Raw genomic sequence first — 24,496 nt, 5'->3', positions numbered from 1 at the left:
TGCAATTTTTTTATTGAGCTGTAATTTATAAACCATAAAATTCATACTAATAAAGTATACAGTTCAATGTTTTTCAGTCTGTTCACAAAGTTGTGCAACATCACCATATAATTTCAGAAAACTTTCATTACCCGGAAAAGAAACTTCATACCCCTGAGCAATCGCTCCCCCCCGTTCTCCACCTCCGCCATCCCCTGGCAACCACCAGTCTACTTTCTGTCTCTATGGATTTGCCTCGTCAGGACATTTCATATAAATGGAATCATGTAATATGTGACCTTTTGTGTCTGGCTTCTTTCATTTTGCACAGTGTTTTCTAGGTTCATCCATGTAGCATGTATCAATACTTCATTCCTTTTTATGAGTGAAAATTCCATTGTGTTTCTATAACTACATTTTGTTTATCCATTTATAACTTGATGGATATTTAGGTCGTTTCCACTTTGGGGCTATTATGAATAACGCTGCTATGAACACTTGAGTACAGGTTTTTGTGGGACATATTGAGGAATTGCCAAACTAATTTCCGAGAGCCCGGACCATTTTACATTTCCACCAGCAGGGTATAAGGGTGCCTATACTCCCACATCTTCACCAATACTTGTTATTATTTATCTTTTCGATTATCGTTATAATTGTGGGTCTGAAGTAGTTTTGATTTGCATTATCCTAATGACGAAAGATGATGAGCAGCTTTTCACACGCTCGTTGGCCATTTGTGTATTTTCTTTGGAGAACCGTCTATTCAAATCCTTTGCCCATTTTTATTTTTCTTTTTAATTTTTAACTTTTATTTTTTTTGGCTGCACCATGAGGCTTGTGGGATCTTAGTTCCCCAACCAGGGATCGAACCTGGGTCCCTGGCAGTGAAAGTGCCAAGTCCTGACCATCAGGGAGTTCCCCCTTTGCCCAGTTTTAAAATTGGGATTTTTTTTTTATTTGTTGAGTTATGAGTTCTTTATATATTCTTTTTTTAAAATTTATTTAATTTATTTATTTTGGGCTGTGTTGGGTCTTCGTTGCTGCGCGGGGGCTTTCTCTAGTTGCGGCGAATGGGGGCTACTCTACGTTGTGGTGCACGGGCTTTTCACTGCAGTGGCTTCTCTTGTTGCGGAGCACGGGGTCTAGGCGTATGGGCTTCAGTAGTTGTGGCACGTGGGCTCAGTAGGTGTGGCTCGTGGGTTCTAGAACACAGGCTCAGTAGCTGTGGCACACGGTCTTAGTTGCTCCGTGGCATGTGGGATCTTCCTGGACCGGGACTGGAACCCGTGTCCCCTGAATTGGCAGGCGGATTCTTAACCACTGTGCCACCAGGGAAGTCCTCTTTATATATTCTGAACACTAGATATTTTGAGTTAATTTTTGTATATGGTATGAGGTAGGGGTCAAATTTCATTCTTTTGCATATCTGTATACAGTTGTCCCAACACAATTTGCTAAAAAAATTACTATTTCCCTATTGAATTGTTTTGACACTGTTGTTAAATATCAATTCACCTTAAATGTATGGGTTTATTTCTGGACTGTAAATTCTGTTTCATTGTTCTATATATCCTTAGGCCAGTAGCACACACTCTTTTTTTTTTTTTTTTGAATTTTTTTTTATTTTTTTATTTTATTTTATTTTATTTTATTTTATTTTATTTTATTTTTTAACATCTTCATTGGGACACACTCTTGATTACTGTAGCTCTGTAAGTAAGTTTTAAATTCAGAGCATGTAAGTTTTCCAACTTCATTATTTTTTCAAGATTGGTTTGGCTGTTCTGGGTCTCTTGTATTGCCATATGAATATTAGAATTAGCTTGTCAGTTTCTGCAAAAACGTCAGCTGGGATTTTAGTAGGGATTGCATTGAATCTGTAGATCAGTTTGGAGAGTATTTCCATCTTAACTATATATATATATATTTTTGGGGGGGGAGGCGGTGGTACACGGGCCTCTCACTGTTGTGGCCTCTCCCGTTGCGGAGCACAGGCTCCGGACGCACAGGCTCAGCAGCCATGGCTCACGGGCCCAGCCGCTCCGCGGCATGTGGGATCCTCCCGGACCGGGGCACGAACCCGTGTCCCCTGCATTGGCAGGCGGACTCTCAACCACTGCGCCACCAGGGAAGCCCCATCTTAACAATATTAAGTCTTTCAATCCATGTACGAGATGTCTTTCCATTTATTTAAGTCTCCTTTAATTTCCTTCAGCAATGTTTGTTAGTTTTCAGTATACTAATCTTCTGTTGTATTTATTCCTATGTAACCTATGTATTTTTTTCTTTTTGATGCTATTGTAAATGGAAATCGTTTTCTTAATTTCATGTTTTTGATGTTCATTGTTAGTGTGTAGAAATACAACTGAATTTTGCATATTGATCTTGTATCTTGCAGCTTGGCTGAATTTGTTTCTTAGTTCTAACAGTTTGTGTGTGTGTGTGTGTGTGTGTGTGTGTGTGTGTGTGTGTGTGTGTGTATTCCTTAGAATGTTCTCTATACAAGATCATACCATCTACAAATAGGGATAGTTTTATGTCTTCCTTTACAATCTGAATGACGTTTACTTATTTTCCTTGTCTACTGTTCCTGGCTCAAACCTCCAAAACAATGTTGAATAGAAATGATAAGAGCAGATATCCTCATCTTGTTGAAGGCTTTCAGCCTTTCACCATTAAGTATGATGTTAGCTGTGGGGTTTTTATAGATGTCCTTTATCAGGCTAAGGAAATTTTCTATTCCTAGTTTGTTAAGCGTGTTGGATTTTGTCAAATGACTGTTTTGCCTCAATTGAGATGATCGTGCCATTTTGTCCTTTATTCTATTAATGTGGTGTATTGCATTGATTGAATTTCATATGTCAAACCAACCTTACATTCCTGGGATAAATTCCCCTTGGTCGTGGTATATAATCCTTTTTATGTGTTGCTGGATTCAGTTTGCCAGAATTGTGTTAAGGATTTTTGCATTCGTATTCATAAGGGATATTGGCCTGTAGTGTTGTTTTCTCTTGATGTCTGGGTTTGGTATCAGGGTATTACTGGCTTCATAGAGCAAATCGGGAAATGTTCCCTCCTTCTTCATCTTTTGGAAGAGTTTTATGAAGGACTCATGCTAATTCTTCTTTAAACATTCGGTGGAAATACCCATGAAACCATCGGGTCCTGGCTTTACTTTAAAGGAAGCTTTTCCGATTACTGTTTCAGTCTCTTGTTATATGTCTATTCAGATTTTCTATTTCTTTTTGAATCACTTTTTGTAGTTTCTGTCTTTGTGGGATTTTTCTGTTTCACGTAGGTTATCTAATTTGTTGGCACACTGTTGTTCATAGTATTCCTTAATAATTCTTTTCATTTCTGTAAGGTCCTTAGTGGAGTCCCTCTTTCGTTCCTGATGTTAGTAATCTGAGTCTTCTCACTTTTTTTCTTGGTCAGTCTAGCTAAAGTTTTGTCAATTTTGTTGATCTTTTTAAGAACCAACTTTTAGTTTACTTGATTCTGGGTTTTGTTTTGTTTTTCTATGTCACTTACTTCTACTTCAATCTTGATTATTTTCTTTCTACTTTTTTTGAACTTAATTGGCTCTTTTCGTCTCTTAGGGTAGAAAGTTAGGTCACTGATTTAAGTTCTTTCCTCCTTTTTAATATAGGAATTTACAGCTGTAAATTTCTCTCTATGCACTGCTTTCACTGCATTCCATAAGTTTTGGTATGTTATGTTTTCATTTTCTTTCATCTGAAAGTATTTTCTCATTTCCCTTGTGATTTCTTCTCTGACCCATTGGTTGTTTAGGAATGTGCTATTTAATATCTACATATTTGTAAATCTTCCAGTTTTCCTTCTGTTACTGCTCTCTAATTTCTTTCCAATGTGGAATGGTTGTAGAATATACTTTGCATGATTGAAATCCATTTAAATTTATTGGTGCTTGTTTTATGACCTAACATATTGCCTATCCTGTAGAATGTTCCATGTGAACTTGAAAAGAAGGTATATTCTTCTTGAATGTATATATTAATGTTTTTCATCAGATTCGGAAAGTTTTTGAGCGTGAGTTCTTCAAGTATTCTTCCTGCCCCTTTTTCTCTCTCCTCTCTTTCTGATACTCCCGTTATGCATATGTTGGCATGTTGGGTGGTGTGCCACAGGTCTTTGAGGCACGGTTCGTTTTTATTTACTCTTTTTCTGTTCCTGACACTAGATAATCTCAGTTCACTTATCTCCGAGGTCACTTCTTCCTTTTCAGATTTGCTATTGAGCCCCTCTAGTAAAATTTTCATTTTAGTTATTGCACTTCTCAATTCCAGAATTTCTGTCAGCTCTTTTTTTATAAGTTTTACTTCTTTATTGATACTCTGATGAGAAATCATTCTCATGCTTCCCTTTTGTTTTTGAGACCTTTTTAAAACTTCTTTGTGCATATTTAAAAATAGATGATTTAGGGGCTTTCCTGGTGGCGCAGTGGTTGAGAGTCCACCTGCCAATGCAGGGGACACGGGTTCGTGCCCCGGTCCGGGAAGATCCCACATGCCGCGGAGCGGCTGGGCCCATGAGCCATGGCCGCTGAGCCTGCGCGTCCGGAGCCTGTGCTCCACAGCGGGAGAGGCCACAAGAGTGAGAGGCCCGCGTACCACAAAAAAAAAAAAAGCTGATTTAAAGCCTTTGTCCAGTAAATCCAATATCTGGAATTCCTCAGAGATGGTTTCTATTAACTGCTTTTTTTCCATGTATAAGCCTTACTTTCTTGTTTCTGTGCATGTCTTGTAATTTTTGTGGTTGAAACTGGACATTTAAAATAATATGTTTATTAATCTTTTCCTCTCTTTATGAATTGTTAAATAAAAATACCAATGAAAAACTTAAAAATAAATAAATAAAATAATATAATGTGGAAGAAGAAGAAGAAGAAGGAATCACAGCCTTCCCCTTTCCCAGGACTATTTGTTGTTGCTTTATTGTTGTTGTTGTTTGTTTGGTGACTTTTCTAATTCTGTAAAATCTATATTCTTTGTTGCCTGACCACTGAAATATCCGTGAGGTTAGCCTAAGGCCATCTAATGATTGCACAGAGATTTCTTCAGATGCCTGGGTGAAGCGAGTGTCCCAGTCTTCGCTGATGGGCTCTGTGTGCGTTTGGGGGCACGCCGTTAACACCCAGGCAGGCAGTTTACAACTCCACCTTGGCCTTTACTTCTTGTTTTCTCCGAGTCTCAGTTTTAGGCAGAAGTGAAAGCTTAGGACGTTCTCAAGTCTTTCCTGAGCCTGAAAATAACCCTGGGAACAGCCCTACGCGTGCTCATGGACTTTCAGCTTCCCAGAACTATGTGGGAGCTTTTCCAGGCCCTCTATGGATATCTCACTACCAGCTTTTCCTCTTAAGCTTTTTCATTAACCTATTGTTTGTCCAGCACCTCAGGCTGCACAGTTTTCCACAAGTGCCCCTGACTGTTTTCAACAGTGCCCTCAAGGAAAAGGCTTTTCATACTGGGTGAGCTCGGATTCAGGTAAAACAAAGACAGCCTTGAAAGTGGGGTCTTCCGGGAAACCAGCAGACAGGGCAGATAATGCCAGTCCTCTGGGAGTGGACTTGGAAGGCGCTCTAATCCTGTCCTACCCTTTCTGGTGGATGCCAGGCTACTGGTTTTTCAAGGCTACTCCAAAGCTGATGAAAGGGAATGAAAACAGGGCAAGTTAAAATTCTATATAAAGTTCACTGTTCTTACTAATACCCAGACAATTTTCTTAAATAAACACTCCCTGGATTGCTACAAGGCTTTGGTTAATGTCCAGAGTTCCAAAACAAGTTGAGGGGCTTTCCTGGTGGCTCAGTGGTTAAGAATCCGCCTGCCAATGCAGGGGACACGGGTTCGAGCCCTGGTCCGGGAAGATCCCACATGCCGTGGAGCAACTAAGCCCGTGCGCCGCAACTACTGAGCCCGCGCTCTAGAGCCCGCGAGCCACAACTACTGAGCCCACGTGCCACAACTACTGAAGCCCGCGCGCCTAGAGCCCGTGCTCTGCAACAAGAGAAGCCACCGCAATGAGAAGCCCGTGCACCGCAACGAAGAGTAGCCCCCGCTCACCGCAACTAGAGGAAGCCCATGCGTAGCAAAAAAGACCCAACACAGCCAAGAATAAATAAATAAAATAAAACAAGTTGACTCTGACCATTTTTGCTAGTGTTCTCATTGCTTTTATGGAGGAGAGAATTTTCAGAGGTCCTTCCTCCACCATTTCATTGGCATCACCCACAAGCCTATTTTGAGCTTGCATGTGCTCCAAATACCCAGTGGCTTATTAAGGACACTATGCTTGCACTCAGTGGCTTTTGAGGCCACTTCTCCTCTGTTAATTGTTTGCAGATTCCCTTGGTAGGGGCCAGTGAGGTCATGCCTGCCAGCAGGACACCACATTTTAGTCTTGCATCTGCCACTGGCTATGTGACCTTGGAGCAAAGGAGCTGAGAGTTCCAGAGCACCTGCTGTGCCAGGCTCTTTGCGCTGGCTGTTTTACGTGCATTGTATCATGTCATTTTTGCAAGAACCAAGAAAGAGATAATGTTCCCATTTAACAGGTGAAGAAACTACTAAGATGCAAAATGCTTAGCACTATGCCTGCTACACATAGCAAATATTCCCTGCATCAACTATTGTGCTGTTGTTACTTACAGCTGTTCTTGTCAGAGGAGGAAGTGGAGTTGAGAGGATTGCTCAGGGTCATTTGAATTCCAGCCCAGGTCTGACTCCAAAGCCTAGCCGTGTATTCTGCATCCCCATTCCAGCTGCCCTGTGCAAATCTGTTTCAGCTCTGGGTCTCACTTTCCTCATCCTGTCAAGTAAAGGATTTGGACTGACAGAGGTTATTCAGTCAACAAACGCTTAACTGTCTTGCTAAGATCGCTTCCAGGTTGACAGTATGAAGGTGTGTGATACTGTGAAGTCCGTTGCTAGGAGTCACATTCGTAGCATTCTCTTGTTTGGCTTGAAAAGATAAACCGACGGGTAGACTGGCAGGTGTGTAACCCAGTGTGTGTTTCTCTCCTCCTCCCTTCTGGCTCCGCCCCATCCCTCTGCAGAGGCAAGAGGGGACAAAGCCAAGTGGGTGTTGACCTGGCCACTCATCTTCCTTCTGTGCGTCACCATCCCCAACTGTAGTAAGCCCCGCTGGGAGAAGTTCTTCATGCTCACCTTCGCCCTTGCCACGCTGTGGATCGCTGTCTTCTCCTACCTGATGGTGTGGCTGGTGAGTGACAGAAGTGGGGGTGGGCCGTACGGACAGCTCCTGCCTGGCGCCTGCCGGCGGTGGGAGAGCTGGTGTCAAGAGCACGCTCGACGCTGCTGTGCCACCTTCGGCAAGTCGCCTACCTTAACAGACCTTGGCTTATTTCTCAGTAGGAAGGGGTTTCAGCAGAAGTGCGCGGTGCTGTGCTGTGCATCAGGGATACCCAGATGGACGCGGCATGGTCCGTGGTGGCCATAGGAGGCAGATGAACCTGCACACGAACAGCCTGGGACACGCCGCTCTGGTGTGATGGGAAGAGGGGTGGTGGGGAGTCTCTGTATGAAGCCCTGGAGGGCTAATCCCTAGGCTCCCTTCCTTTTCAGTATCCATAGGGGAATGTGATGGAGACTGGAGTCAATGGGAGACAAACACAAGGCAGCCCTTTCCATGCCGCCTGCCAGGACATGCTCCTGTCCCCTTTCTATGTCCAGGCACAGATATAAACTTTAGGTAGACTCTTCTAGTCCTCATAACAACCCGATGGGGTAAGCAGTTTTATTATGCCAGCTTTACAGATGAGCAAACTCAGGCCTAGAGACTCAGTCATTTGCCCAGTTAGTTACACAATTAGCAACTATTGCACAATTAGTCACACCGCTAGTAAGTTCTAGAGTTGGGGTTAGAACCTGGGTATTGGTCTCCAGAGTCCAGGATCTCAACCAGTCTCCTGAACGGCCTCTCAGGTTGTTACTGGAATCTTCAGGTGCCGTTTGGACTAAAGATTTTCAGACAGAGAGGCTTTGGCGTAGCTGGTCTGGCCACACCTGACAGCTCCCTGGAAAAACCTTTCGCTGGCTGGGCAGGGCCAAGCAGGAGCCCCTTCCGCCTCGCTCTGCATCACCCTGTGGGGCCCCTCCTCTTCCCCTCCCCTCCCCTCACGGTGGGGGGGGGGAGCCCGGGAACAAGGAGAGAAATAGGTACAGGACCTCTGCCTTTCTATTGGGAAGCGCACCTGTCAGCCACTCACGCCTCAGTGGCATGCATGTAGCCACTTCACTCTCGTCCTAACACCTGATGTCCCCACACGCCTAACACACAGGGCAAGGTTGTCTTGGTTTCAGAGACACAGGGGCCCCCTTTCCCTTAACCCCAGGGAAGCAGTTTGGTGGGGAAAGAAGAGCTGTGGGGTCACATGGGAATGGATGTGAATCCTGCTTCTCCCCCTGTGAGCCGTGAAACCTGGGTAGGTGACTCAGCTTCCATTAGCCATGGTCGCCCCCTCTACGAAATGGACTGGTTATTGGGAGAATGGAAGGTCTCCGTTCAGGCATCAGGTCTGAGCTTGCAGCATAGCAAATTGATCATAACTAAATTTCAGCCATGTTCACCATGAGATGCAGCCAACACTGTTTCCACGCTTGTTCAGATAGAGGTTTAAATCCCCTTAGATGCTGGTGTGTGTGCGTGCGTGTGCGCATGTGTGTATGTGTGCACATGTGTGCGGGTGTGCGTGTGTGTGTGCGCACTGCGTGTGTGTGCACATGTCTGTGCGTGTGTGTGCGCGTGTGTGTTTAGGAAGAAGAGTTGGAAGTAGCTACTATCTAAACCCCCCAGAAAAGGATGACAATCAGACATAATGAAAACTGGCCTCAAAATGAACTGAATTTGCAAACTTAAATTTTTCTGAATAGGGTTAAAGGTCAGCCCCTCTTCACATTTGATAAAAGAGTCCAGCGATTTCTCTTACTAAAGTGCATTCCCCAAACGACACTGCTAGTGAAAAAAGTATTTCGTGACATTTGAGTGGGTGTGAAAATTAGGGAAGATCAAATTAATGACTGTTTGAAATTTGTTTCTTCTCTAATTAATGAAAACAACAGTATTATGAAATCAGTTCTACTCATTAGCAGTGAGGTAGGACATCTAATAACACTCCCATCCCCCCGACCTTGACTTACAAACCCCGCTCTCACCTCTTAAAGCAGACCCTTGGCAGTGGCTTGGCGGGAGATACAGGAACCACCTTGCTGGGGCGCTCTTACCTGCGGTTTTGAACTTCAGCTAGCCTCAGTTTGAGGTGATTGAATGGCCTCCACAGTAGAAAATGGTAAAGACGACAGTGCCACATTAGCCTGATTTCCACTGAAGAAAGATGTGCCTGCCTGGGGGCCATGCTCTTACTTTCCTCATGTCCTGATGGGGGCACCAGGGAGCAGTGACGTCTCACCTGCCCACACCCTACCCCAGCCACCCTTCACATCTCTCACCCCCAACGCTTTGCGGAAAACGACTCTTGAGTGTCAGTGTCAAAAGGGAGAGACCTCCAAAATGGGTCATCCTGTCCAGCACCTTTGCCCTACTGGGGAGGTGAAAACCAAAGAGGAGGCGTGACTTCCACAAGGTCAAGCAGATGGTCAGCGCAGCTCTGGACTCGCCTCTGCTTCCCTTTCTGAAGCCCAAGCATCAGGAGGGCTCTGAGAGCCCAGGGCTGGAGTCCAAGGCAAAGCCACCCTCACGTAGCATCTCTGGTCCTGAACACTTGGAGAGTGTACGCACACACACGAAACCTTCCTTCTGTCCTTCCAGCCCCCGGCTTCTTAGCCATGTAGTTCAGTAATTTAAGAAAAAAAAAAGGAAGCATCCCCAGTATTGCCACAGCCCGGGCAGTCTTGTGGAGACCTCCTTCATGGCCAGCATGGGTTAAGCATTGATGGATCGAACAGCTGTGTGGTTTTGGTGTCTTCAGTGTCTCTCTTCTTTCACAGCCCAGGGCAGCCCAGTCACCGCACCTGGTGATGCTGAGCTGAGCACTGTTTTGAGGGTAGAGCGTCTTCAAACCCATCTGCAAAGCTTTGTCCTAGGAGGGATATCATTTTAGTCCATGAGCTCTGACTACATGCCAGGGCTGAGCTTTGCCCTTAGAAAGCACACTTCATCTGGGTCTGATCACCCTAATTTTCTCTGCCCCCATAGATTGCAAGACGAGTGATTGAAAGAGAAAGGAAACATACACCTATGAATGTCTTTCACAGACCAGGCACTGTCACCTCATATTTTCTCACTTAATCCTCATTTAAAAGTCCATTTTACAGATGAGGGAGCTGAGGCTCAGAGAAGCAAACCAGCTTATCCTAAGTCATCCAACCATTTGCTGGGATTGGAGCCAACAGCCAAGAGGCGAACAACCCTAAGAGATGCCACTGTTCCCGTTTTCTAGATGGGGAGGTGAGCCAGGACTAGTGGGCGTTTTGAATGGGGTCCAAGTACTTTCTAGGGCTTTCCACCTGGCTGCTGCTCAGGGCCCAACCACCTCCCAAGTGTCAGGCATTTATTAGAGGACTGTGTGACCATGCCTCAAGGTCCTTAAAAGCCTGCGAATCCTTTGATCCAGCAGGTCTATTTCTTGGAACTTATGCTAAGGATATAATAAGATGAGATCCCAGAGAAGTTCACACAAGATAGCATGACGGCGAGGTTGGAGCGCAGGCTTCAGAGTTGGAAAGACTTGGCCTGGGATCGCTGCTCTACTGCTCACCGGCTTCATGCCCACCAGCATTGTAACTTAACCTCTCTGATCCTCATTTCCCTGGGCATAATAACAGTGCCTCTCTCACCAGTGTGTGGTGAATAATAAAGAGTACCTGAGATTGTGAAAGTGAAACACCTGGAGAGGATCTGGTACACAGTAGGTGCTCATTAAATGTTACTCGTTACCATACAGTGATATTGTAAGAGCAAAAACAGAAACCACTTCCATATTCACCAGTGACGGGTTGGTGAAAACTTTAAAGCCATGCAATGGAATCCATGCATCAGTTTAAAATAATGTTATAGATGAGTATTTGAGTTGGAAAGATATTCACAACGTATTATTACGTGTAATAAATAGCTGCAAAATATAGGTCGGTGCTATAATCTGATTTTATTTTTTTCTAATATACACACCAAAAAGAAGGTCAAGGTGTATTCTAAAGCCGGGGTTTTCAAATGTGATTCCCAGACCAGCAGCCTCAGGGTCCCAACCACCTGGGAACTTGCTAGGAATGCAGATTCCTGGGCTTCACCCCAGACCTCCTGAATCAGAAACTCTGGGGGTGGGACCTGGAAATCTTACTTTAACCAGCTCACCAGAGAATTTCCTACATGTTCAAATTTGAGAATCATGGGCTGATGCAAAGTGTTAATAGTGATTGTCTGAGGGTATTGAGAAATGGTAGGTGATTTTCACTTTATTTTCTAAACTTTTTAAAACAGTAAACACGTATTACGTAATCTGGAAAAAAGAACACGCAAAAGATGGTTTTAAAATAAAACCGTATTCCAGGTTTTTCTATTGGATATAGCAGTACTGTGTGTAAGTTAAAAACACTCAGATATAAGCACATTTTCCAGGGCTGCTCCTCTGTGAGTTGATATTTCCCCCGACTCTTCTGCAGGTGACTATTATTGGATACACCCTTGGAATCCCTGATGTCATCATGGGCATTACTTTCCTTGCAGCAGGCACAAGCGTTCCAGACTGCATGGCCAGCTTGATTGTGACGAGACAAGGTATGGATCACGCCTCAGCCCTGACGGCAGTCAGCATCACCATGCGGGCCCCTACCCCCAGCCCGAGTTACAGTTCGTGGCTCTCATGACTTGGCAGTCGTTACATCCTGCTATGAAGGAAACTGTGACAACAGGGAAGCATCATGTATTAGATTCCATCCATGGAGAGAGTACTACCAAGATCAACTCCTCCAGACCTCTAGAAGCATTTGTGTGGAGTTGTATAAAAATGGACTTGTTCTGGGAGTTCCCTGGTGGCCTAGTGGTTAGGGTTCCAGGCTTTCACTGCTGGAACTGAGACCCCACGAGCTGCGCCACGTGGCCAAAGAAAGAAAAAAAAAAGGATGAACTTGTTCCGGCATCACCAATGTGAGATTGAGCAGAGCTGGAGCCCAGACTTTTTTTTTTTTCTTTTTTCTTTTTTTTTTTTTTTTTTGCAGTACGCTGGCCTCTCACTGTTATGGTCTCTCCCGTTGCGGAGCACAGGCTCCGGACGCGCAGGCTCAGCGGCCATGGCTCATGGGCCGGACTCTCAACCACTGCGCCACCAGGGAAGCCCGAGCCCAGACTTTTTATAGCAAATGCAATAGTAATGAGAAATGTTCTGGTCCTGGGAAAGCCAAGCGGGGATATCCTGTATCTCCAACTATTTTCCAATTCTCCTTCAGAATTCTAGACCTTATGTAACGTTATGGTTTGCTTGGCGGTTTTTCTTTGGAGCTAAGTGCCATGGGGTAAGCAAGGTGAGGAATACCGGTATGCTCTTTGATGGCAAAACAAAAGAGCTGTAAAGAGCCAGCCTTCCTTTACCGCTCCCTTTCTACCCGTGAGATAGCGTCCAAGCCCGGACCGCCACAGATCGTCCTCTGTAGATGGAAATTTGAAAGTATGGGGGGCAGGATGGGCGAATAATGGAGTGGAATCTCAGAGGAGACAGGAGAGGAGAGCAGTGTCCAGAGAGAAACTTGGTTTGGAAAGAAGGAAAACGTTTTATTTCTTCAAGATAAAAGAAAGGGTTGATTAGTTGGTCAGTCAGTCCTGAGAAAACACGAATTGAGGGGAAGGGAAGGGTGGGGGTATGTGTGGCAGTAGGCTGGAGCCCTTGTGGAGAATGGGGACAGTTGGGGACAGCAGCTGAAGGGTTTGGAATTGAATTGAGTGACCTTTGAGGTGAGTGTATTCATTTCCCAGGGCTGTCATAACAAAAGTACCCCAACTGGGTGGCTTAAAACAACAGAAATGGATTCTCTCACAGTTCTGGAGCACAGAAGTCCAAAATCAAGATGGCGGCAGGACCATACTCTCTCTGAAGGTTCTAGGGAGGATCCTTCCTTGTTCTCTCCCAGCTTTGGGTGGTTGCCAGGAATCCTTGGCTTGTGGCTGCATCCGTCCAGTCTCTGCCTGTGTCTTCCTGTGGTATAATTCCCTCTGTGTGTGTTTGTCCAAACTTCCTGCTTCTTATAAGGACACCAGTCATTGGATTAGGTCCCACCCTAGTTTATTATGACCTCATTTTAACTGGATCACATCTGCAAAGACTTTATTTGCAAATAAGGTCACATTCACAGGTTTCGGGTGGACACGAGGGCTGGGCACTATTCAACCCAGTACAATGAGTAAAAGGAAAGCCGATGAGCGCCTAGGGCCTGGCCGATGTTCAGTGACGTGAATTTGGGAGGGATTCCGGCATGAATTTGAAGTCATACCAGCTCCAACAGCACACGGATGAGAGATCACAAGTTCATCCAGAGCTGGGGTTGGCTGGGTGGACACAATGGAAGGTCAAGGAGGCAAAAGAATGTCCCATGTAAACAGCTGGCCTTGGAGTCCAAGCTAGTGGGTTGGGGGTGGGGGTCATGATACTAGAAGATTCAGGGCTTGGAGGGGAGGGTCCCAATGAGGTCAACGGGCTCTGTAGGAACAAGGACAGGTGGGGACATCATCTCAGAGTGGCTCCTGTGAGATGTAGAACGCAGAAACAGGAGGGGTGAGGCGGGAGCGGGAGTGTATAGTTGTCGTGAGGGTGATGCTGACGTGATTGGCAGAGGGTCCAGCAGACCAGGTTAAAGCCTGGACAGGTTCTTTATGGCAGGGGATACAGAAACCTCTGTTCAGAGTCCATCACACAAGGCAGGAGCCGTGCGGTGAGCTCTAACACAGAGGCTCTGCATCCTGGGCTCCCTGAAGGCTCGCAGCCCAGAGCGTGGTCCAGGCCGGCAGCATCGGCTTGAGAGAAATGCAGACTCTCAGGCCCCGTCCCAGCCCCACTGAATCAGAGTCTGCTTTTTTTAAAATAATTTTTATAACTTTATTTTTTTATTTAAATTTATTTATTTTAATTTTGGCTGCATTGGGTCCTCATTGCTGCGCACGGGCTTTCTTTTAGTTGCAGCGAGGGGGGCTACTCTTCGTTGCGGTGCACGGGCTTCTCATTGCGATGGCTTCTCTTTTTGTGGAGCACGGGCTCTAGGCGCACGGGCTTCAGTAGTTGTGGCTCGTGGGCTCTAGAGTGCAGGCTCAGTAGTTGTGGCACACGGGCTTAGTTGCTCTGCGGCATGTGGGATCTTCCTGGCCCAGGGCTCGAACCCGTGTCCCCTGCATTGGCAGGCAGATTCTTTACCACTGTGCCGCCAGGGAAGCCCCCAGAGTCTGCTTTTTAGCAAGACCCCCAGTGAGTCGTGTGCTCTTAAAGTTTGAGAAGTGCTGCTGTAAGATTCCTCAGAGGGCAGTGCCTGTGCAGAGCAGTCAGTCAAACCTGAGAAGCTCTCCTCTCTCTTCTCCCAAACCTGGGCATCCTTGTGCCTCCTGACCCATCGGGCTAGTGCCTGCCTCCTCACCAGGGGCAACTAGCTGGTCCAAAACAGTTGCTGCTCATTCCTGTTTCACAAAATCCTGGGAGACTGGAAGGCAGGTTTCCCAGAGGTACCGCCCCCCGATAGGACTCAGCTGCTGAGGTTTTGAAGGCACTCAGATCAGTGCCCAGACAGGCAGGGAGGGAGCTGTGAGGCCGTTGAGGGAGGCCTTGTGTCCTGGAGGTCAGCGGATGACAGCAACAGGGCGGGAGGAAGTGGCCTGGCTATACTAGGGGGCAGGAGGTCAGATGGAGGTGAGGCAGTCGTCCGGATGCTCTTCTGAGTCTCTGCGAGCTTCTCAGGGACGAAGGCAACTTTATGGGCACAGGCCTGTGTGTTTCAGGCTTGTTCATTGCACGGACGTTTGTTTGTGGCCAGATTATGACAGTCGTGTCCATTTAGGGCTAAGGGGCCAGGTGAAAACAGGTTCAGCCCGTGTGAGTCTTATTTGTAAAAGTTTGTTTACTAACTTTTGATACCTCTCAAATTATTAAGTTCCTAAGTCTGTGTGGCTTTCATGAGACTGGACAGTGGGGCAGGAGAGGGAAGGTGGGGACACAGTCCCTCACCTCTAAGATGCTTCTAGTCTGGTTGGGGGGAAAGAGTTCACTCTTGGGAGACCACCCAGGCATAAAACCTGATGCCCTGTCGTCTGGGTCAAGGTCGTGGTGCCACCACCTGGGTCACAAGTATGCATTGAGGATGAGGCCCCTTCCCTCCCAGAGCACCTGGGAGGCTCAAATAAGAAGCACATAGTGGGTCCTCCCAAAACACCGGCTGACACCCCTGCAGGAGGAATAATGAAGGGCTCTGGATTAGTTTCCTAGGTCAGCCGTAACTACCACAAACTGGGAGACAGGAAAACAGAAACTGACTGTCCCACAGTCTTGGAGGTCAGAAGTCCGAGATCAGGGTGTCAGAAGAGTTGGTTCTTTCTGTCTGTTCAGGCCTCTCTCCTTGGCTTGCGGATGGCTGTCTTCATGTTCAGATGGAGCGCTGCCTGTGTGCATGCCTGTGCCCTAACATCCCCTCTCAATGAAAACACCAGTCATATTGGATGAGGATCCACCCTAAGGACCTCATTTTAACTTGATTACCCCGGAAAGACCCTGTCTCCAGATAAGGTCACATTCTGAGGTATTGGGGGTTAGGACCCCAACATATGAATCTTGGGGGGTCACAATTCAACCCACTACAGGGCTCACATGTAAGACTTCATGAAGGGAGTGGATCTCAGTCCTCATTAAAAGGTTTTAGAAATGTGGGGTCCATGAGGAAGGAATTCCTTTCTAAGGAATAGCACTGATGGAAATGGGAAGGAACAGGGGTTTCCAGCGACCTGCGCTTAATGCATGACATGTCGATTGTCCCCTGCAGGCCTTGGTGACATGGCGGTCTCTAACACCATAGGAAGCAACGTGTTTGACATCCTCGTGGGACTCGGTGTACCGTGGGGGCTGCAGACCATGGTTATTAATTATGGATCCACGGTAAGTTGGTCTCGCTTCCTTAGTGAGATGACGCCACGCGCTTTACAGGGAGTGATAGTGGTGTCGGCCCTGTGCCAGCCAAGGGCTGCAGGGGATGCACTGCCCCCTTCTCCTTGGCACGCTGGCAGCCACTTTGTGCAAAGGCGTCCCGAGCAGCCTGGGCAGTGCCTGCAGGAGGCAGCCTGTGTGTGCCCTGCACTCACGGGTGCTTCGGCCCCGTGTCTCTGCGCACCGGCACGCCTCTCCCCTCCTAGTTCATTTCCTCAGATGAGCAGAGACCTGGATCCATGGCCACGTGCTCACCGTGAACACCCACCTGTGGCTTCCAGATAAGGGAGGGGATGAGCCCGAGCACACTGGGCTTCCAGAACGGATGGGGGCCTGAACAGCCCAGAGGTTCAGGGCATGTGTGTTTGTTTTTCCAGGTGAAGATCAACAGCCGGGGTCTGGTCTACTCCGTGGTGTTGCTGCTGGGCTCCGTCGCTCTCACCGTGAGTTTTTGCAATTCCAGAATAGAAGCCTCACACGTACATCGTTTCCTCTGATTGTGCGCAGTCTCTGAATCCCCTCCCCCTTCCCCTTGGCAGTGAGGGGTAAAGCAGTAAAAACATAGAAATTCACAGATACCCCCAGAAACACTTTCTGCCAAGAATGTTGGCACCAAACACTGCACTTTTCCTTGAGCCACTAAGAAGTCCCTAGAGGAAGTGAGTTACGTTTCCTCTCTTCTTGCTGCCCGGTCTGTCTCCTCTCACTAGTGCCAACAGGAGACAAGTCCTCCCCCAGCCCATCTGAGCTGACAGGGGGACCTGATGGTCAGGTCTCAGGGCTGGCACACCGTGATACTGAGGTCTCCTCACTCCACATGCCCCAAACTGTGCTAACTCTACCTCTGCTTACTTTATTCCATCCTTACAAGCACCTGGTGATATTCTACTCTGCAGAAGTAAGCAAGGCTCAGGGGTTAAGTAACTTGCCCAAGGTCACAGGGATAGGAAATGACAAAGCTGGGATTTGAACCCACACCGGTCTGTCTCTAAGGACCCATGGCATTGCTCTGATGAGGTAACTCTGATCCAACGCTTAGGAGGCCTCAATTCAGGGATAAGAACGAAGGTTGTAAAAGGATAAGAACATAGAAAGAGGATGTGCTCCAACCCCGTCTCTCACACACACACACACACACACACACACAGAGACACACACAGACACACACACAGACACACACACACACACACACACACACCCCACACACACGGTCCAGGCAGAAGTTTGCCAGACGTGGGCCAGCGGGAGCCTTGGAAGTTTTGCCGAAGAAGGCTGAGGATGCCAAGTTCTGAAGCAAAGGGAAGACCCAGTGAAAGTCCCTGGTTGTCACTAAAGAAGGCCCGGGAGGGCATCCCCAGGAAGTGGTGTACGTGCCCCGGCAGAGCCGGTGCCCTGAGGCCAGCTGCTGCGTGTGCCTGGAGTCTGCACCTTTCATTAGACAAGCATAAAGCCTGCAGGGCTCATTCTGATCAAACCAAGGATCTACCGGCAGCACCCCTCCGCTCTTGCCCACCTTTTGCAGAAAGTTCTGGGGTTCATCGTTCGTGTGTAGTTTTCCAATAAAAGTACCTTTTGTAGTATTTCTCTGCCCCCAAGCCCAACACTCACACCCTCTCCTTGCAGGTCCTCGGCATCCATCTGAACAAATGGAGGCTGGACCGGAAGCTGGGGATCTACGTGCTGGTTCTCTACGCCATCTTCTTGTGCTTCTCCATAATGATAGAGTTTAACGTCTTTACCTTTGTCAACTTGCCGATGTGCCGAGAAGACGATTAAAACGTAGCCACTGCCCCCCACGCCCGGGAGCTCTTCTGGACGCTCCGGCGCTGGCGTCCTCCTTCTCCTCCCCTCCCCCACCACGAGTCTCTCCTGCATCTGCAGCCACCGCCTGCTCTTTCATGCACCGGAAGGAAGAGCCATCGTGGTCTTTGTGTGGTCACGGGCCAGGCTGCTGGGCCTCCTCCGCCTGGGAGTTCTGCCCCCCAAAAGGCAAGATTCAGGGGGCGCTGTTTGAGCAGCTTCTCAGCCCTCTGAGCCACCAGCCGTAGGGACGTGGCATGTGTCTACTCTTTTGGACACTTGGATCACGAGGACTTCTGTGTGCTGGTTGTCCTTCTGTCGCACTGCGGCCTTGGAAATGAGGCGGGCGGTGAACACAGGGTCTCCTGTGGCAATGCAGAATAGGAGTGTTGTTCTCAAGGGTCCCCTCTGGGCCAGAGAGTGTGGGCTCCTTGGGCAGCGTGTGCTACTAAGGGCCTGTGAATCCTGCCGGAGGCACTTACGGTTTGTTGGGAGTTTGGGGCTGTGACGGCAAGCACTCCAACCCTTTTTCTGAAAAAATTGCAAGAATGGAAACAGTTGTTCACAGCAGAAGAGAGAAAACGAGTGAATATTCTTATCACTTTCATTGATGCATTCAGAGAACGAGCAATGAAACATTAAAAATAAAATGTTAGCTATACATCTTCATACTTGAAAAATATCATTCCATACAAAGAACCTTGATGGGGACCAAAAAGGTAATGCTTATGGAAAACAAATCCTATGTATATCGTGTTGCACTGACACTAAGATGTTGGGTTTGGAACATAGAAAAGAGCGGAAGACTAACATCTAAACGGGTGCTAACTCAGAGACACAGTGGAGACGGTAGTTTACAGCCATTCATTCCAGACTTCCTGTGGCATGGGACGCACTGTCAGTTTGGGTTTGTCATTCCTTGTTAATGCTCTGCTCTCAAAACCACCCTGTTCAAAGGCCCAATTGTTTATATGCCCAACAAATTTCATAGCCTGCTGAACTGGAATGCGTGTGCCGGAAGTAATGGTTACTGACAAGAAGAGAGATTTCCTGAAAAACCACCAGTTGCTCTCTGCTGAGCTGGAGGCGAGTATGAAAACCGTAACTTGGAATTTTTTAGAGCTAAGGTTGTTGAACCTTATAGTTTGCTCCACAGGAAAGGCCAAAGATGGGAGGTTGATTCAAAAATAGATAGAAACATATTAAACAATTTCGACTGCTTCATAGCTCTCAAATATATATTAAAAAGATTTACGAACACAAACCATTCCTGGTTTCTACAAAGAAAGCACAATTCATTTTATATAGAGGTGTTCTTTTTTTATTTTTTTAACGTTTCTATTGCAAAAGGCTATCAGATTTGATGCACTTTTAATATTGGGCTGTTTTGCACAGAGGACTGTATGGGAATGCCCCATGATGCTGTGAGGAAAAGAGGCTTTTCGTGATTCACCAGTAATCGGTCATGGGTGATGAGTGTAAATCCAACAGCTTATTCTTTCCTCAGACACAGAGGTTGTGACCCGCAGTGGAATTTGTGGCTGTGCTCTTTGGGGCCTCCTGAATTTCAGAAGGAGGACGTGTTCAAGCTTACGTCCCTAAAATTCCCTTAGCGCGGGCCTAAGACATGACAACTCCATCACCAGGCTTCTCTTCTGCATCCTCATCAGTGTTAAGACGTCTCTTTTCGTTTCTCTACTTAGATACTCAGTGGTCTTCTGGTTGAGGAGAAGGGCGATTTTCCTAAGAAATTAGCTAAGTGGGAGGCCAGGGAGCCCGTTGGTTCATCAGTATAAATGTCCAGATGCAGAGGGTTTCAGAGCCCTCAGGACCACTCTGTGCCCTCATAAAATAGCAGCCTGGTCATCTCCATCTTCTCCATCTAACAGACTCATCCAGGTTTCAAACTGTGTCTGTCTCTGTTTGGCGTCTCAAAACTGCCCTGTGACGTAAGTAGGGATTACTGTCCCCATTTAACAGGAAATTTAGTCTTGGAGAGGTCAGGTGACTCTAGGTCAATGGCTAGTAAGTAGCAGAACAGGGACCAAGCTCCAGACCGCCACCTGGCTGAGCCAGTCCAGTGTGTGGCCATCCTTGGTGGGGCGAGTGTGCCTATGTCCTTGTCCTTGGGGTCGGTTGCTCCTTATTGCTTGAGTCAAAACTTCATCAAGTTTCTAATTGACATCTGGGTGCTCCAGCTCACATCCTAATATTTATCTCCAACCTGTGTCCCTATTATTTTCCAATAAAGACAAAAAAATATTTTTAGCCACAACAAGGCACAGGCTACACGGTCCCTGATGACATCCCTGCTGGTGTTCAATTCTTTGAATCCTCGTGTAGCTTTCAGAGAACACATCCTAATCACCCACCTCTTCCTCAGCAGAACCCATTTGAGATTATAAATATGCTACAGTTGCAGTTTGAGACAAAAAATAATGTTTCGAGCGTGTAGAGCAGTCCTCCTGGCTAATTCTCTTACGACGTTAATGTGCCAATGTAACTTCCTTAAAGGATCTATGTATCTATTGTATCTAGGAAACTATATATACACTGTAGGTGCAGAATTCTCTTTTTTAACTAGATATTTTTCCATCTCAAGTTTAAAGAATTGCTTGATTAATTAGGCCTTCATTTTAAAATACTGCTTTCATCACTGCACAGGATTACTTCCTTTATTTTATCCGAAGCTAGTTAGCAGAAGGTAAAGTTACTCTGCTACAAAAATAGGCAATCTGAAAAATAAACTTAGCTCTTCGAATTGGGGGCAGAAAATGAACCACTGCCCTCAGATAGAAAACGTCTATAAAAGCAGGAGCTGGTGGTTCCTGTCCATTTCTGGTTTGGAATTTACCTTCGCCAGCCCAAGCATAGTCAGGGGGAAGGGGTGCAGTGTCTTGAGAACGCAGCCCTGGAGGAAGGTTCTGGGTCAGCTGCAGTGAGAGACTACTGTTAAGGGCAGGTCAGGGGCATCCCACCCCCATCCTTCCTGTAACCCACAGCTGCTGGCCTCTGTGTTTGTCTTCCGCGTGCACCGATCTTGTGAGTTTTCACCTGTTCATTACCTGCTCCCCCACCCCTCACGCCGCCTATTAAGGCTGTTTCTTGCTTCTCCCCGTCAATCTTCTGCCTTTACAGACCCAAGCAGCTGAAAAGGCATAACCCCCGGGGAGCCAGCTGAAACCAGATGGGCGTGCCCACCACTCCAGGGCAGCCCTGCAGACCCCGACCAAAGACCCCTCCTGGGCTGTCCAGGGTCTAGGTCCCAAGGGAAGAAACTGCCCCCTCTTCCCTTTTGACGAGGATTTGCAAGGCTCGTAGCATCAGCAGGAGACCAGCCCTCAGGGAACACCAGACTCCACAAACAGGCTGGGAATCCAGGAAGGGTGTGGGCAGCCTCTTTGGCTGACACCCTTCTTTCCTCCGGGCATTTCCCCTCCCTGAGCCCTAGGGCCCCTCCCTCTCCTTAAGGTGGGTGTGGACAGAATCGAGAGGGACTGGGAGAGGGTCACTTCCTTGCCTCCTTCCCCAGGTGTGAAATGGGCTAGCGGGGTCAAGGTCTGGAGCAGGGCAGGAGAGAAGCAGAGAGCCTCCAGCTCGGGCTGGCCCCTGTGAGCTCGTGGCCCTCCCGTCCGCCCTGATGCTGAGTGGGCCCTTAGGCCTGGGGTTGGCCTCTCACACGCCACCCTTTCCTTCTCTGGTAAGCCCTGTTCCTCCCCTGGCAGGGAAAAGATGGTTGTACAGGTATGTGACAGGCTCTCAGCAGATGCTTGTTGCTTGAATAAACAAAGAACTTGCCTGTTAGGGTGAAAATCTTCAGGAGGTGGTTCCCGAGTCCTGTGATTTAAATATTCCCAGGTCCCTCTAATGCCCTCTGGACATCATTTCTGTGTGAGTCTCGGGGCGGTTAGTAGATGCGCCCAGGGCCCCTGAGATGGGCCACAGCTCAGCAACTTCGTCACCACGTGGTGCTCAGAGAAACTTCCAGAAATTTTGGAAAACGCTCTCTGGGCAGCTCTTGGGTGGCAGGAAGTCCATCATCCCCCATCCATCCCTGGACCCAATGTGGTGCCCCTGGCCCCTGCCCTTTCTATGTGGATTCACCCAGAGCATCCGGGCACCCCGCCAGCTGTGAGCCCTTACTCTCTGCAGCTGGTCACATGAGCCCCTCAAGTGCGAAGATGCTCACAGGGCCTTCTGGAAGCATACGGAAGGGGCCCCTCCAGCACTGGGTCAGTCTCCCCCACTGTGTCTGTCCTGGGGGTGGTAGAACAGGAGGGTCTTTGTACGGGCCCATCCTACAAGGCAAGACACAGGTGGGACGCAGATTTCGTTACCTGGCTCGTGTAGGGCCCCTTTGCCTTGCTGCAGAGACCTGTTCCCCCAAGGGCAGTCCACAACAGTATTTTTGGCCGTGTTGGGTCTTCGTTGCGGTGTGCAGGCTTCTCATTGTGGTGGCTTCTCTTGTTGCAGAGCACAGGCTCAGGCGCGTGGGCTTCAGTAGTCGTGGCTCATGGGCTCAGTAGTTGTGGCTCGCGGGCTTAGTCGCTCCGCGGCATGTGGGATCTTCCTGGACCAGGGATCGAACCCATACCCCCTGCACTGGCAGGTGGATTCTTAACCACTGCGCCACCAGGGAAGTCCCGTAACGGTACAGATTTTTAAAAGGCTGTTGCATTTGCTTCTTAATAGGGAATACTAAATTGGGACACTAGCTTAGTATGTGCTTAACTTCAAACCTCTTAGCCAATGGGGTCAGTATTCGAAGTCACACGCTACCCAATCTCAAGGAAATCGTACCTGCATGAAATGGGGAGAAGGAGTGCTTTTCTCCCATCCTGCCACCCAGAAGGAGCTATGTTTTCCATCACAACGGGGAAGCCAGCTGGGTTGTATTAGAGCTTTGATTATTTTATGGGGATTTTTAAAAGTTCTCACTTTTCAATGACAAATGGCTCCCCAGTTCCCTTGGTCTCTGCTAAATCCTCACACACTGCTGGGGGCCAGGGGCGTGCTTGGTGTCGTCTTTTACCTGCGTGCTTCTAAGGCTTACCAGCACCTCTTATGGTGCCAGTGTCTGGTCATCAAGGTGGCGTGTCCTCCGCACACTTCGTAGCAGGGGTTGAGAACATATCCTCTTCTAGTCTGGGAAAACATCTGCTTCCTGAACACCCTGATACAGAACCAGGGCCATGGGAGGTGGCTCTGACAGTTAGAAATGCCCACTGTACCCATGTGAAAGTCACGTCCTTGCTTGTGTGGTTTTTCCATCGTTAGATTTATGGGCCTGGGATGGGCTGCTTCTTGGTTAAAAGCCCTATGACACACACGGGCATATCCACACCTATTCCCACAGTTGCCGGAATTCAGACAGTTGCTTTTTATGCAACACGTTGGTTGGGACTTATCCACAGTAGAAGCCAATAAAGCCCTTAATCCTGGAGAAAGTATGTCCCCTCGCCACCCCACCACTGGAAAACATGCTTTTTAAACTATCGAGAAAAAGTCTGTACAGCTTTTGGTTTCTAGTCGCATGGTTTGGTCTGATCGGCCTTTGTGCATAAAGGAGGATCCCAGACAATGGAACTGTCCCTGCTCCCACCTCCAGAAGTTCCCAGATACTTGGGAGTATCCGGATGGACACGAAGTCCCCATTCAACGCAAGGAGCGAGGCCTTTGCTCCCACTGAAAATGGCTGGGAGGTGAGCCAGGCAGCTCTGTTTTTCCAAATCAAATGTTCTGGAGGGTTTTTTCTGGCCTCACCTCCAGAGGTGCCCTTCTGAGCACTTTCTCCATGTGACTGGACCTAGGCTGTTTGGGGGCCCAGTGGCCAGAGCTGTGGCTGAGCCTCTGTGGCCAGCTCTAGGGGAGCCTCGTAGGGGGTCTGCTGGCCTGGGAGACTGGGTGTCTAATTCAGAGCACACACTCCCTGGTAGAGCGCCCTCTGTATACGTCTCCTGTCCAGCGGCTGCCAGTTGCTAGGTGTCTAAATACAAAGCGAGCCTTGATTACCTAGAGAGGAAAGAGCGCTGCCAGCCAGATGGGGCCAGGCGCGCATGCAGACGCAGGAGCTGCCGAGGGAAGCGCAGGGGAGGCCTGGCACAGCCCAGGTGCCCAAGAGGCAGACTGGGCACTGTTTCCACAGGGCCATGGGATCTTCCTGGGACCCAGCAAATAGCAGGTCAATAGAACCAGAGGGCTTTCGTGCCCAGAAAGAACCCCCTTAGGAACAACCAAACCCAAAAACTTCTGAGGCTGTGACACATCACTTGAGTCCCCATGAGACAATGCCGGGATGCTAGGCTGAACGCTGCCGTCTTTGTTCATCTTCTCTAACAGGTGAAGCAGGAGCAGTGAGTTGAAAAGTTGTACATAATAAATATATTTATCCTGCTATTTATTTTTTCAATAACTGTGACCTCCTGCACTGTGAATGCTCTGTGATATGAGATCCTTAGTTTAATAAAACTGTCATTAAATTTGAATGGATTGATATTATTGGTTACTAAACACTGGCATGAGTTTATTCTTATTGTGAAGAAAAATCTAGAC

The 24,496-nt window shown here is 47.7% G+C and overlaps 1 protein-coding gene across 2 annotated transcripts in view; it reads left to right on the top strand.

Annotated features, from left to right (window-relative positions):
* The window catches only part of SLC24A4 (solute carrier family 24 member 4), a 172,351-nt gene extending 153,140 nt beyond the window's left edge, over positions 1 to 19,211 (top strand). For both annotated transcript variants that reach the window (XM_033850703.2, XM_033850702.2), the window contains exons 13-17: positions 7,058 to 7,224; positions 11,640 to 11,754; positions 15,984 to 16,096; positions 16,522 to 16,587; positions 17,768 to 19,211. In XM_033850703.2, the coding sequence (XP_033706594.1) occupies positions 7,058 to 7,224; positions 11,640 to 11,754; positions 15,984 to 16,096; positions 16,522 to 16,587; positions 17,768 to 17,920 (614 nt within the window). In that variant the 3' untranslated portion in view covers positions 17,921 to 19,211. The remainder of the gene's footprint in view (positions 1 to 7,057; positions 7,225 to 11,639; positions 11,755 to 15,983; positions 16,097 to 16,521; positions 16,588 to 17,767) is intronic.
* The last annotated feature ends 5,285 nt before the right edge of the window (positions 19,212 to 24,496 follow it).

This window comes from Tursiops truncatus, chromosome 2, assembly GCF_011762595.2.
Source record: "Tursiops truncatus isolate mTurTru1 chromosome 2, mTurTru1.mat.Y, whole genome shotgun sequence".
Classification (NCBI taxonomy): domain Eukaryota; kingdom Metazoa; phylum Chordata; class Mammalia; order Artiodactyla; family Delphinidae; genus Tursiops; species Tursiops truncatus.
Note: the sequence above shows the minus strand (reverse complement) of the source record. Positions and strands in the feature narration are given on the sequence as shown.